Source organism: Lactuca virosa, chromosome 6 (genome assembly GCF_052849685.1).
Source record: "Lactuca virosa cultivar CGN04683 chromosome 6, Lactuca_virosa_CGN04683_v6, whole genome shotgun sequence".
Lineage (NCBI taxonomy): Eukaryota > Viridiplantae > Streptophyta > Magnoliopsida > Asterales > Asteraceae > Lactuca > Lactuca virosa.
Window position 1 is genome coordinate 127365015 of NC_136431.1, and position 14373 is coordinate 127379387.

The following is a 14373-nucleotide window of genomic DNA, read 5'->3' on the forward strand; positions in this document are numbered from 1 at the left end:
GGCCTGCGAAAATCTAATACACAAAACAACGACCTAATTTTTGGGTACAAACATAAAATACATAGATTATGATAAATAACTTACTGACATTGATGATGATAAATAACTCACTGCTTAGATAGATCATCGTTGTTTCCGACTATCTTTTCCAAATAGAATTTGTAAGGTATTTGTGAAAATCTTGCGTCAAAATGTGAAAAGAATAAAGAAAATATGTTTATAGTCGTAGGCCCATAACACTTCACATGCCATGATAGATTTTCGTAGGCCACAGAAAAAATTACAACCAGTATTTATCAAAATAATAGTCGTTATAAAAAAAATTAGAGGCATGATTATTTTTAGTATTTGATAATTTTTTATTATTTTTTGAAAGATGTTTAATGAGGTCAATTAAATTTGTCATTTTCTCGAAAATAAATACATAGTAATTTTGGTCATTTACCTTACAATTTATTATCCTTATATTAACGTTTAAAAAATATATATTTTAGATATTTGATACCAATTCCTATTAACACTTTGAAAATTCATGTTGTCATATTTCTTTCACTTATAAATCCTTCAACCAAAGATACAAAGTTTACCAAATCTTATACTTATAAATCCTTCAAACATGAAACATTGATTTACAGAAACACAAGGATGCACTTTTTCTGATTTTCTTCACAAACCACACACATAACTCCCTTAAACGTTTCTTGATCGAAGTCTCAGTAAGAAAGATGAACAGTCAACCTCATCAACGACTCCACGCCATCTGCAACAATCTGACCAGCTGGTATGAGCGATCGAACCTCAGCAAACCCACAAGCATGCAAGAACTTCCCTGTGCCACCGGTCACCGACAACCGAGACATCGCACTTCCGATATGGTAAACTCCAAAGAAATTGATACTATCTCCATACTCACCTCCTTCCATCATCGCTGTGAATGTCATCATCTGTCTACTTCCATCCGCCGAGCTTGCAACGTAAACTCCTTGTGCTTTCCCTAACGACTGCGATCCCAATTTTGGGTCGATGGTCAGAACATCGTCGATCACTGTTATGGTCCCGAACCCTAGCCCTAGCCCATCTGGTCCCAATTGGGCAGCGATCTGGTTTTGAACATTGTTTTGGTTCAGGTTTCCGGCGAATTGGGTGCCAACCAATCCAGTTCCGAGTGGGATCCCGTTGGCGTTCACGGTGGGAATGGCACCATTGGCGTTAGGAATCGCCACTCCGCCTTGTGGTGCCCGGAAACCTATGCGTCTAGCGAAGGGGACTTGACCACTGTATATGTTACCTAGTAGACCTGTTACTGGTCTTGCTGTGGGGTTGCTGCCACCAAGAATATCATGCATGTAGAGCTCGAAAACATGTTCTCCTCCTTCTCCTCCTCCTCCTCCTCCTCCTCCACCTGCTGCTGCTGCTGCTGCCGCCGGTGCTGGAACCACTGCAGACACGCTCAAGATTCCCATGATCATGAAGACCAAAGATAAAGATTGCTTCGACATGTTGAAGGTTGTATGTGAATGAATGAAAGAGAGATGGAAGCTTGTTGTTTTGGATGGTTATGGAGGTATGGAGGTGGTGCTTAAATACCAAATAATACTACAGACAGTGAGACAGAAGTATAAAGAAGAAGATGGAGTTGGTTTAACTTAAAGTTGTCATTTTTTACATACATTCAACCTGCAAATCCATCTAAACCATACATTCTTTATGTTGTAGTGGTTCTAACAAAACCATACATACAAATAACATAAAAAACTCGATATTATTCTTGTACTTAATAAAATAAACAAATTAAATTTATATATCCGGTGACACCCCGCTTATTGCATGTATAGGTTCTTCATGATTAACAAACTCATGTTGAATTCTGTAGCTGCTCTTGTTGAGTAGGTTCTTCATGATTCATGATCTTGGGTTGTCTCACAATTGGAGAAATCAATTTCCATACTGCATTCAATGGTCAAACGTATATATATGAAGATCAACGTCAAATTTATAAGTAAAGACTATATATAGAAATTACGAGGTTAATACTTACAGTATATTGTGGCTGCAAACCATTCATTAATTATTTTCACCCATGTACTTGTCCACCCGACATCAATGCTCCATCTGTTTTGTTTTTTATTTTCACAAAATTAATTACACAACATGGGTTTTTACTTTTTATCGTATCTTTAAATTTACAACTGATTTCATTACAGAAACAAAAATGGCATTGGGATCTTACTTCCTGGTTGAGCTATCAAGATTCCAGCTGATGAACAGCATAGCAAAATACATAGCACCCAACGAGAATATCAGGTGAAAGAAGCCATATTTATACGGGATATCATCCTCCATCTGATCTTCTTGTTTCTTTAGCTGAACAAAACAGAAAGTTTAATGCAATATATGTGTATATATATAAAAGATCTAGTATTATCTATACATCACAAATCGGAGATTTTAATTGAGATTAATTGTATATAAAATGGAGGAACCTGAAATGTTTGTGAATCCATCCCGGTGGAAAATGTTGCCATGACAATAGCGGAAACCCCAATCAGGAAACCCTAGAAGCACAAAAAGGATAAAAGTGTAAATTCCCGTGATCATAGTATAAGTTCGAGGTAAAAAATGAAGGGTGTACGTGAGGTTATTTACTAGCACAGTTATCCAGTCAACATGCTTGTTTTCGTGCTTTTGAGGGCTGCATATTTCGTTTGCTGGCTCACTGGAAAACCATGAGAGCTATCAATCAACAAAATATTTAAGCAATCAAAGTAATCTGTAATTAATGCAACAATAAGTCGATAACTACAAACCTTCTTAAAGCAGACCAACAAAGAAAAACGATATAAAATGCCATGATCCCAGATGATAAAAGACCTTTATTCACCTGTTTTAAGTGTAGAGATAATTAGATTAATTCCAGGATATATAAAAATGTAGAATTGAATCAAGGACATATATATATATATATATATATATATATATATATATATATATATATATATATATATATATATATATATATATATACCTTTGAGTGCAAGGATATAATCATCATGACAAGAAGCAAAACTGTTGTCCAGGTAATGAAGAATATGTTGAGAGTGCATGAAGGTTTTGATGCATACAACGCATACATTACAATGATCCCACATAAAGAGGCCATATAGAACAATGTTGACATGAATAATCCACAACACGAGCTGCAAAACATAAAAGACAATGGACTTTTGTCAAATTTGATAATGAGGATGATTAATTAATTATCGATAAAAATATGTCAAACCTTTGCTTCTTTCTTTCATCGGGCATCCAGTAAGCATTCCACCATGCTATGAACTCGATCACACTTACAAGCTGAAGGAGGAGAAAGATCCTGGATCATAGATTAATTTTGGTAAGAACTGATATTAATGAAAAAGATTAAAACCCTATAAAAAAAATGTTTTTTTAAAAGATTACCCTGCGCCAACTCGAGCAAGTTCACCTGAAAAAAACTTAAGGTTTTAGTCATTTTAACATCAAATTTGTATTTATGGGTTTTTGTACTTCGATTGACTTACCATATAATTGAACAAAATCCGAGGGTATGAAGAACGAAAACACTAAAATGATCACCAATATACCAAATTTCACAGTCCACCATCCAGAATGCCATGTATTACGAATGTTGAATAATTTCGTTGTTCCACATGTGGTCAAAAACAACATAAAGAAATATATCTAGAATTAATACACATTAAGGCTAAATCAAGATTTGTGAAAGATACATTTTTTTTTAATAATTTCATCTGACTAAACAAAAGATACGAAGCATCCCAAGCTAACACGAAGAACTCCCATTGTTTGGAAACAGTCATGGCCTTTAAGAACTGTAAAACAGTAAAAGAAACTTATTAAAACTATATTATATACCCAAATGGAATTGTTATATATTGGTGATTAAATAATCTTTTAAGAACTTACTGTGGAAGTGAAGGGAAACCCTTTGGCCATAGTCACGTAGAAACCAAGCTACAAGATTTACTAATGAGAAGATAATGCCATAAGTATAGCGTGCTCTTAGTGATTTCTTCTTTCTTATTAAACACTCTATGCTCATTTGTTGCATAATTTCCCATTGAACAATTTCATCGTTTGTTAGTTTGATGTCTACAAACACTTCATCTTCAATCATTTCATCAGGCTCAACCATCCTGAAACTAGTTTACTAGCCAAAAATGAATCAAAAATTCAAGTATAGTTAAAGAAGTTAAGAACAAGATTAAGGAATGAATAGAAGGTTAACAAACCTTGGATATTTCTGGATTTGTTGCCAGTTGGTTCCTTATGAAACTTAGTGAAAGGGTCTGAAAGCTTAGGGGAGTGATGAGTGAGGCTTCTTGGATTCAATTAAGATGCTCATAGACCCTGATATCATGTTTTTTTCACCCTTAAAGTAATAATTAAATAAAGAAGAAGAAGGTAGCAAGCCTCCAATTTGTCAGGTTTGAGTAATAATTGGTTTAAAGTCAGCCCAACAACTAAGTCTGAGTAAGTAGATACTGTTAGCAGACACTCCATTTCTTGAACACTCTTTTATTATTTTGAAGACGTCTGTCTTTCTTCCATTTTAATGTTTTTTACTTGGATTAAAGTTTTGTTTTTTATTCATATTAGTTGTAAAATAACATAGACCCACGTTACAGAAAAGGAAAATAAACAAAACCCATCAAGGAAAAGATAATAAAAAGAGAAGTGCAACATTTTCGTCGTTTTTCTTCTAAAAAAATATAAATCATACTTTTGAGTTTTTAACAAGAGTACAAGACAAAAGAATATCCTAGCATACTATTGAGTTAAAACCAAGAAATAACAATGTATTTTCTTCTTGATTTGTTGATTAGAGAATTCTAAAATATTCTACCCATTATAGAAATATCATTCAGATACAAAGCAAGTTTTCAAAATATATATAATGTCCCAGTAAGAATAAACTGAAAGTGTAATGCATAACTGGATAGTTTTTCTCAACTACAATTTAATGTTGTAATATAGAGAAATAGGAGTATGATGCATAATAAACAAATAAACAAATATAAGTTGTTATTTCTTTTATTTAGCCCAAGATTATATTGTTAAAGTTGTATCAATTTTTTGTTATGACGGTAAAAATCAAATATTGATTTTTTTCAAGAAAATTGGGTTAAGTAACTTGTAAAGTGGAATGGTGCTTGTAAGTTAGGACAAGTTAGGTTATGTTAGATTAGTATATATGTATCTTATTTTCTTTAGAATTATGATTACAAGTTAACTAATTGGAAAATTAACCAAAACTTAGGAAGATTAGAATCCAAGAAAATGAACAAGATCTTTACTTTTTCAGCCCTATCAAATATGCAATATGAGGTTACTGCTAGTAACTCAAAGGTTCAACGGGGCACATTATATCGGAGTTTTAAACTTCAACATGAAATAGTTATCAACAAGAAGAAGAGAAATTGGTGAAGTTTCTTATGCTCAAACATGATACTTTGAAAGATATATGCATCTATTTTTTATATGATGGTGTGAAAACGTGGCAACAAAATTCTAGAAAATGAAGGTAAAAAAAAAGGGAAGTGAGAAAAAGTATACACGTGAAGATGAAGAATGGTGATACTTTGAGTGCATATGAAGCCACAAGTAAAAAAACAAATAGAAAGATGACAAAAGGTGGTAGGTCCAAACGGGTTGACCCAATGTTAAATGGATTATGGCTGGAACCACAATCACGCGTTAGAGACCGTTGCTGCTGAGGAGCGGAGCTCAATAAATAAAATTAAATATTCGAGGCCTTCATTTAATCATTTTAGTATTGAAACAATCAAATCTAATTTAGAAATTAATATGTGTCCATATATTGGATTATTTAACCTCAAAATCTAGTGCTTAAAGCTTTTGGGGTATGTGATTGCTACTTGCCTCCTTTTTTGCTCCTATTTTTCACCTTCTATTTTGTTTGTTCAACATGAATTATGCAAATATGGGTTACATTATTAGGTGCTGTATGATTGGGTTTAGGTTTGTCGGCTTGAGTGAGTAAGTGCATTAGTCAACTCTATCTACGGCCAGCTTGGTTAACCAATCAAATTCATAAGTTTAATGTACTATACTAACTATAGGACAAAAAAAATTCTCTCCTGTTGTGTATTTTAGTTGGTTTTATGCTGGTATATTTGGGAATTGGGAAGCAAAAGTTTTGGATTCAAGGCTTGGAAAATGGAAATGTATTGATTATCTGGTTTATATATATCATGTAACAGTTTTCAGGTTAGCTGATATGTACCATTAGTGATAGAAGTTAGATTCAACTTTTTAAGGTTTTGGAAAAAAAATATTCCATTTTTTACTTTAGGTTTAATGCATACGGTAGAGTCTAGCCCATTAAACTAATTATTTTCGTTTCAAATTTATAATATTATAGTCTTGTATTATTATACATTAGTAAAAAAATCTGTTAGACATTTATAACGCAGTAAACGAAAACCCTTTTCCAAAATAAAAAACAAAAACTTCAAAATTGTAACAAAATACTTTTTTGAAACCAAAAACCAAATTATTTCTAGTTTGGTTTTACTTTTAGGGGGTGTTTGATATCTCTTTATTGGGTCCAGTAAGAGGTAGACTGTAACTTGGTTCGAGTCGTGACATTTGATATCCCATTAATTAAAGCCTCTTACTCGGTCATTATGCACGTGACTCGGTCCATGAAAAAACATCGCTGACTAGAAAAAAAAATATCATTTGCCCGTTAACGAAAATCACGCGTCTCTTCTCCTTGCCCTAGACAAGAGCCCTCTTCCTACCTAGTCATCTCTTTCAGGCAACGACTCCTTCCACCTTAGGTTCCCACTTCTAAGATGAGTTTTTATTCTCTGATTTTGAGATCGGTTTTGATATATACCGCAAAATCGAATTTCTCATTTTGTTTTAACAAATTTGAAAGTCTGGTTTCATTCTTCCAAGTTTTTTAGAGATACTTTGTTCGTTGATATGCTCAATTTCAAGTTTATAAGTTAGTTTCCAAAAGTATCATGATGTCTAAAATTTATGTTTAACTTCAATTATGCAAAAGCATGTGTTTACTTGTTATGGGATTGTTGACAAGGTTACGAGTTTTCACTTGTTTATTCTATGACATAAGTATTTCAATCTTATTGTTGTTACACTTCATCTTGAATTTGATTAGTTGTAGTTTGCTTTGTAAATTGGTTTTTTCTATAGAAAGAAGTATTCCATTTGTGTTTATAGAATTATCTTGGCATTCATTTGTATTTTATCAAACAGAGAGTCCAGCACAAAATAGAATAGAAGGGTAAAAAGTCAGGCAGATGCATAATCAAATAATAAAGTTTCATTCAATTTGAACTTTGACTCTCAGTTAGCAACTATCAAACAACAGTTACTTAAAATTTGAACCAAACCAAACCATATTCATTTTTTGGTTCCCATTTTCTCCGACATTCCCACCATGTAGTCCACAAATGACTCTTCATCTTCTCAACATTTCTTTCTAGAGCACACATCGGTTTCGTCACTTCGCAAAAGGCATCAATTGTCTTGGGATAGGGTTTCACCCCTACATAAAGCACCATTTATGTTCTTTGATTTGTATTTTGATTTTGGAATCTATTTAAGGTTTGGTATTGATGTTGATTTCAATCTTTGTTTTCTTTGGTTGTGTTCATCATTCGTGAACTTGTCTCTTGATGAACTTGTTTCTGAAATGTCATTATAAGAATATGATGACAGAAGATAACAGTGATATGGGAGCCAAATGGTTGTGATGCGAAATTCAATAAAACAAGTCCAAAATTCAAACTTTGATACATCTGTATGATGGGTTCGACATTAGCCATCCAGGTCATACAACAATATAAAAATTAATAATAAAACCAAATTATATCAACTTCGACTGCCACACATAGACAACATCTCTACACTAACACAACAACCAGTTCGAAAGGCAAAAACTAGCACGTAAATTATGTACAATTTTGACCATTTATCGACCTAAAAATAAAGAAAAAATGGGATGGTCATCTTAAATAGCATAGACCCTAAAATCAAAACCCCCGTCAAGAACCATATCAGTCACTATCCACTTCTAGAATCACCCGTTAAAGACAAAACCATAGATTTTATCTTCACTCAACATTGAAAACAAGAACAAGAAATGAAATAGAATATAATAAACAGCTTGGCTTTTAAGCGTATGAAATGGAATTGGTGGCAGTAGGCAGGAATAATAGCATTTTTTTTCCCATCTCAAACACAGCAGCCATTAGCAAACATTCAAATGATATCCAAGTAAAGATGAAGAAATTGTTCACCACAAAACTCATCACTAAACAAGCTTTTTTCATGATAACATGCATTCTCATAATCCAAACGCCGACAAAAAAAAAAATGAAAATTTTTACTACTTCTCTTGCATTTTAATCACACCTATGCCTTCTTTACCCTCTTCAAGTGTTTGTGTTTTATTTTGTCAGTAAAATGTATGTCAATATCAAAAGTCCATTCCACCCATTCCTCCCATTCCACCGCCCATTCCAGGAGCAGCTTCACTAGCGGGCTTCGGGAGTTCAACCACAATAGCTTCAGTAGTCGTCATCAAAGAAGACACACTACACACAAAATCAAAAATTAAAAAATAAGTTTCCATTCCCCTTAGCATATGTTATGTACATTTACGAAATTAAATTAATAAATAAAGGGAAAAAAGTTATTTTGTAGTTTCAAATACATACTATAATATATGTATTTCAAATAGTCGGAAAAAAATATTATTTGATGTTTCAAAAAAATGTTTACATAACACATAGATGAACAATAATTAATATTGAATACTAAGAAATACTAAAATAGAGTTATGATCAAAACATATTTTTACTTGAGCAAAATAATAATAAAACAATTAATATACATATTAAAATCATAAGGGAGTTAGTAACAGGAACCTTTTATGTTTCATAGTTTAGCCACAAATGTTTTAAGAAGTTGACACTTTTGGTCCATTTTGAAAATGGTTAGCAACATAAACATTTTATGTTTGATAGTTTAGCCACAAAAGTTGTAAGAAGTTGACACTATTGGTCCATTTTTTTTTTTAAAAAAAAAAAAGGTGTTCATCGAACTTTTTTGTTTTATAATTTCGCCACAAAAGTTTTAAGAAGTTGACACTTTTGGTCCCTTGTATTTTATATTTGCCACCTTGAGTTTTATTTTAAGAAGTTGACACTTTTGGTCCATTTTGTATGTTTTATAATTTCGACCCAAAAGTTTTTAGAAGTTGACACTTTTGGTCCCTTGTATTTTATATTTTCCACCTTGAGTTTTATTTTAAGAAGTTGACACTTTTGGTCCATTTTGTATGTTTTATAATTTCGACCCAAAAGTTTTTAGAAGTTGACACTTTTGGTCCCTTGTATTTTATATTTGCCACCTTGAGTTTTATTTTAAGAAGTTGACACTTTTTCGTCCATTTTAAAAAAAAAAAAAAAATCATCGCCGAACTTTTTATGTTTCATAATTTCGCCACAAAAGTTTTAAGAAGTTGACACTTTTGGTCCTTTGTATTTTACGTTTGCTACCTTGAGTTTTATTGTATTATGAACTTGACACTTTTGGTCCATTTTGAAAAAAAATGCCTTCGGCGAAGCCAGGATCACCTACTAGATTAATTAAAGTTTTGATATATTTTTAAAAATTGTTAAAGATCATGGAATCTCAATACATACGACTATTTTTATGAGTTTCAACTAACCTTGCTGCATCAACCAAGGCTGTTCTTATGACTTTCAAGGGATCAATGATTCCATTTTTCACCATATTCACATATTCACCTGAAAATCAAAAAATTTTACAAAAAAGTCCCAATAAAAATAAAGTCTCAATCTCCATTGACACATACCTTTAGCTGCATCATACCCAAGATCCTGATCATCCTGTTCTAAAAGCTTCCCAACAACAACAGAGCCCTCAACTCCAGCATTAGATGCAATTGTATGAACTGGCATCTGTAATCAAACAAATTAAATAATAAAAAAAAATGTTAATTCTTCATCTTATATACAAAATCAAATGTTAGAATATGGAATTAAAGTTGTGACCTTTAGTGCATTTTGAATTATCTGAACACCTATTTTCTGATCAAAGTTGGCTGTTTGTAGTTTTTCCAACTCTTTAGATGCATAAAGAAGAGCAACACCGCCACCTGGCACAATTCCTTCTTCAACAGCTGCCTTTGTGGCATTTAAAGCATCTGTAACTCTATCTTTCTTTTCCCCTACTTCAGTGTCACTAGCTCCTCCAATCTTCAACATCATTACAAATCTTTCATTATTTTAAAAATTAAACACAATAAAAAAACTTTTTTTTTTGGATAAAAGATGTAAAAAGGACAAACCTTTAGTACAGCAATACCACCAGAAAGCTTGGCTAGCCTTTCTTGAAACTTTTCTTTATCATAATCAGATGTGCTAGACTCAATTGCTGACCTTATCTGTTATAAAATTGGGATTTGATCCATTTGAAAATATTATTTTAAAAAGATATGAACATGAATGAAGGAAAATGTTAATGAAGGGCACCTGTTCACATCTCTCTTCTATAGATTTCTTATCACCAGCTCCATCAAGAACAACTGTGTCATCTTTGGACACAGTGACCTGAATCAAGAATAATCATTTATTTAGTTATAAACAAAACCCAGAAATTAAAATTTAGTTCTTGATGCTTGAAGTGATGTAACAAACCTTTTTACAAGAGCCAAGCATTTCAACCTCCACATTCTCAAGATTCATGCCAAGTTCTTCTGTTATAAGCTGTAGAACAGATGAAAAACCATTGTTAAAGATATATCCATTTTGACTTATTTACTGAAAATGGGTCAATTTGGGTTAAATTATAAAGCAAAGAATCAAATGTGTACAATTTAAAAACTTGGGTAAAGATAAGAACAGTTTGAACATGTCCCAAATTGTATTACAACATTGTGCTTTCAAATTTTTTTGTTATTAAGGCACACTTTTAAAATTTATAGCATTGTACTTTCAGTTATTTTCTTATCAAGTATTGTACTTTGAGAGATACATTCAATTATAGCAGTGATTATTGCTTACTGTTTGGATAACATTGCTATGAAAGTACATTTTTGACCCTCAATAAAAAGTTACTCCTGCCCATTTTGCCACATTTATGAAAAATATCATGTTACAATTAGGAAAAAAGATGAAGAACACACCTGGCCTCCAGTGAGAGTGGCAAGATCTTGCAGATTTGCCTTTCTATTCTCACCAAATCCAGGAGCTTTAATGGCACAAACCTATTTTTAAAAAAATAAAAAACAGTTAGTTGCATAAGCAAAGAACAAAACTTGTTTTACAAAAAAATAAAAACCTTAATGCCAGCACGAAGCTTGTTGAGAATCAAGGTAGCTAATGCTTCACTCTCCACATCTTCAGCAACAATTAGTAATGGTCTTTGTTTCTGGATTAAAATAAAAAAACATCAAAATATATAATTGCATAACATATTTCAAAATGAAATAATCATTTACAAATTACAACACATTTGGGACTCTTTACCTTAAGCGCCAACTCTAACACTTTGATTATAGAACTAATGCTTGATATCTTCTTCTCATGGATTAGAACAATGGGGTCGTCTAGTTCCTGTCATTATCAACAATTTACCAAATTTCAATCTGATTCAAGAACATCTTTTGAGTTTTCTTTAAAAAAATGTTCAATTCTTCTCGAAATAGAATGTATATCAAATATCATAGACACTTACACATTTCTGATTCTTTGTGTTTGTAATGAAATGTGGAGATATGTATCCCCTGTCTAGCTTCATTCCCTCCACAACTTCAAGTTCATTATACAATGTCTTTCCATCCTATTCATTATACAATAAATATTGCAAAAGAATTAGAAAAGAAACATTCAATCATAATCACTATAAACTAAATTGTTGCTTACTTGAATTGTGATGACACCTTCTTTCCCAACTCTCTCCATAGCCTTGGCTATCAGTTCACCTATCTCACGTTCTCCATTTGCAGAAATTGTACCCACCTGTTAGTTTTATCATATTTAGTCTCCCACCAAAACACTAACATGATCAAGCATAAAAGAAAATGATTGTAGATCTAAACCAAAAACCAACCTGTGTGATCTCATCAGAAGTACTTATCATACGAGCCCTACTCTTCAAATTTGTGACCACGGAATCAACAGCCATGGAAATACCACGTCGAAGGTCCATTGCATTCACACCAGCTGCAACTGACTTGCATCCTTCTGAAAAGATTGCTCGAGTGAGAACTGTCGCACATGTAGTACCTGAGACATTAACGACCCCATTGGAACAATCGTTATAAGATACTCATGAAAATTGTGAAAAAAAGGAGGAAAAAAGATGAAAATCCATCATCGAGTGGATATTTACCATCACCAGCTACATCGTTTGTAGCATTAGCAACCTGTTTGACAAGACTTGCACCAACGTTCTTGATTTTGTCTTTGAATTCGATGCTTTTTGCCACTGTTACACCGTCTTTTGTCACTTTAGGAGGTCCATAACTTTGTTCGATCACCACGTTACGCCCCTATATAGTCATTATCAAATAGTATTTTTATCAGGCTGTTGATTATAACATTCAAAGATTAATGTGAAAGTACCTTTGGACCCATGGTTACTCTAACAGCATCAGCAAGCTCTTCAACGCCTCTAAGCATTAAAGCCCTAGCATCGACTCCAAATCTGATGTCTTTGGCTGCGTAGTTTCTGCTCCAATTTAACCTACTTCCAATCTGTTTTCGTATGCAGGTAAAGATGAACATAGATAGATGTGAAAATAAATACACACACGGTGACGACAGAGAGTTGATCTATTACCTGATGAGCCTTGTTATTTGCAATCCTGCAAATCACAATCAGAAACGGCGTAGTGGTTAAATGAGATAGTGAACATAAACCAAAATTTTGATTTGATAAAATCATATGAGTTTTGATGGAAAATTCTTGAAATGATGAAATGAGAACTTACCTGGATTTAGAAACAAGATTTGCTGCGAAACGATACATGATTGCAAAAGATGCTAGACGATTTCGAGAAGAGGGAATGAGGGTCTGGAAGAGGGTTGTGTGTTGCTACTGTTAAAGAGGTAAACGGAAGAATCTGGAAGAAGTGGTGGCCAATAGGGTTTTAGCCTTCAGTTTTGGAAATGTGACGAGATAGTGAGGGTTTATGTTTTGCCCGTGGTAATTAATTCTATCCGCACTAACCTTCGGTATAACTAGGGTGTCAGTTTATGACACGACACGAGAAAAATATACGAAACGAAACGAAATTTGGACGAAATCAAAATTCGAATTCGTGTTCGTGTCGTTTTCGTGTCAAGATTAAAAAACACGATGTTGTGTCGTGTTCGTGTTCATAAATCGAAACGAAATTGACACGATTAAGCATGTGGTTGTCGTGTTTTTCGTGTTTGTCGTTTTTGTCGTGTTATATATCTTTAAGTATGAATGAAATACACTAATAGTTATGTAATATTCTCTTTGTCGTGTCGTGTCGTGTTGTCGTATTTTAATTGGTTCGTTTTCGTGTTAATGAAAAAAAACACGACATCGTGTCGTTTCGTGTTCGTGTTATACAAAACCTTGTCGTGTCAGACAAAAACACGACACGACTACCCGATTTGACAGCCCTAGGTATACCGGACAGGAGCCGGTTTGAGTTCAATGTGTCGTGGCCCGTGCACACCATCCCGATTTATCGTTGTCGGTCGTGATCGTTGAGCTTCGTTTTTAGGAGAACGACGAATGGGAGAAGAGGAAAAGAAAGTAGCCGTTGAAAGGCTACATTTTTTAAACAATTTTTTTTAATCAACTTCTTTATTTACCTGTAAATACCACATTTTTACACTCATTTCTTTACACCATTGTTTTCTTTCTCTATACACAATACACACAAAACAATTTTATATCAATCAAAAATGGATCCCAACCAAAACATCCCTCCCCCCAAACTTTAGAAATCGCAAACCCGATAACGCTTTTGCGTTAGACACAGCTAATTCCCGGCCATGGAATCACCTCAAGGTGGTTTTGTCAATTTGATTCAAACTGGTTCCCCTATCCAACAAACAACATTTTTCCAACAATAATATCGAGCTTTCCCGACCTTCCAACAACAACTTCAACAATATCAAGCTTTCCAACAATTCCAACAACAATTTAAACCATAACCATTACAACCACAACCATCACAACTCCCTCATTTGTCGGATTTTGTTTCAAAAACTCAACATTCACCATCACCTCAACCTAAAAAGAAAAAACGAA

The 14373-nt window shown here is 33.4% G+C and overlaps 3 protein-coding genes across 5 annotated transcripts; all 3 read right to left on the minus strand.

Moving 5' to 3' along the window:
* Nucleotides 1–521: 521 nt before the first annotated feature.
* LOC145120945 (dirigent protein 18-like) lies at nucleotides 522–1584 on the minus strand. The gene has a single exon (XM_079056732.1). It carries the CDS (start codon nucleotides 1497–1499, stop codon nucleotides 714–716), a length of 786 nt encoding a protein of 261 aa, XP_078912858.1. The 5' UTR covers nucleotides 1500–1584; the 3' UTR covers nucleotides 522–713.
* A 35-nt stretch (nucleotides 1585–1619) lies between these two features.
* Nucleotides 1620–4404, minus strand: LOC145120944 (Serinc-domain containing serine and sphingolipid biosynthesis protein). Of its 3 annotated transcripts, none has more exons than XM_079056731.1 (13): nucleotides 4287–4404; nucleotides 3961–4190; nucleotides 3805–3866; nucleotides 3558–3717; nucleotides 3457–3481; nucleotides 3281–3370; nucleotides 3026–3197; nucleotides 2808–2881; nucleotides 2647–2716; nucleotides 2484–2555; nucleotides 2231–2364; nucleotides 2039–2112; nucleotides 1620–1947 (listed from the first exon to the last, which is right to left on the minus strand). In XM_079056731.1, exons 2-13 carry the CDS (start codon nucleotides 4187–4189, stop codon nucleotides 1856–1858), a joined length of 1254 nt encoding a protein of 417 aa, XP_078912857.1. In that variant the 5' UTR covers nucleotide 4190; nucleotides 4287–4404; the 3' UTR covers nucleotides 1620–1855. The 3 variants fall into 3 exon arrangements, with proteins under 3 accessions (XP_078912857.1, XP_078912855.1, XP_078912856.1); XM_079056729.1 differs by having other exon boundaries at nucleotides 3961–4196; nucleotides 4287–4391; XM_079056730.1 differs by having other exon boundaries at nucleotides 3961–4204; nucleotides 4287–4391.
* Nucleotides 4405–8172: 3768 nt separating this feature from the next.
* LOC145119443 (chaperonin CPN60-2, mitochondrial-like) lies at nucleotides 8173–13254 on the minus strand. The gene is made up of 17 exons (XM_079055108.1): nucleotides 13073–13254; nucleotides 12922–12946; nucleotides 12705–12836; nucleotides 12472–12631; nucleotides 12190–12365; nucleotides 12003–12098; nucleotides 11815–11919; nucleotides 11607–11693; nucleotides 11419–11508; nucleotides 11264–11344; nucleotides 10776–10844; nucleotides 10611–10688; nucleotides 10427–10522; nucleotides 10131–10334; nucleotides 9932–10037; nucleotides 9785–9863; nucleotides 8173–8645 (listed from the first exon to the last, which is right to left on the minus strand). Exons 1-17 carry the CDS (start codon nucleotides 13108–13110, stop codon nucleotides 8528–8530), a joined length of 1740 nt encoding a protein of 579 aa, XP_078911234.1. The 5' UTR covers nucleotides 13111–13254; the 3' UTR covers nucleotides 8173–8527.
* Between the last annotated feature and the right edge of the window lie 1119 nt (nucleotides 13255–14373).

Excerpts from the sequence above, each read along its gene's own strand:
- LOC145120945 (XM_079056732.1), bottom strand. The coding sequence starts at position 1,499 with ATGTCGAAGCAATCTTTATCTTTGGTCTTCATGATCATGGGAATCTTG.
- LOC145120944 (XM_079056731.1), bottom strand. The coding sequence starts at position 4,189 with ATGGTTGAGCCTGATGAAATGATTGAAGATGAAGTGTTTGTAGACATC. Across the intron at positions 3,718-3,804 it reads GTGTTAGCTTGGGATGCTTC|ATATATTTCTTTATGTTGTT; the intron begins GTATCTTTTGTT and ends TATTAATTCTAG. Across the intron at positions 3,371-3,456 it reads CTTGCTCGAGTTGGCGCAGG|GATCTTTCTCCTCCTTCAGC; the intron begins GTAATCTTTTAA and ends TCTATGATCCAG.
- LOC145119443 (XM_079055108.1), bottom strand. The coding sequence starts at position 13,110 with ATGTATCGTTTCGCAGCAAATCTTGTTTCTAAATCCAG. Across the intron at positions 12,366-12,471 it reads AAACGATGTAGCTGGTGATG|GTACTACATGTGCGACAGTT; the intron begins GTAAATATCCAC and ends TTAATGTCTCAG. Across the intron at positions 10,523-10,610 it reads TAGAAGAGAGATGTGAACAG|ATAAGGTCAGCAATTGAGTC; the intron begins GTGCCCTTCATT and ends ATTTTATAACAG.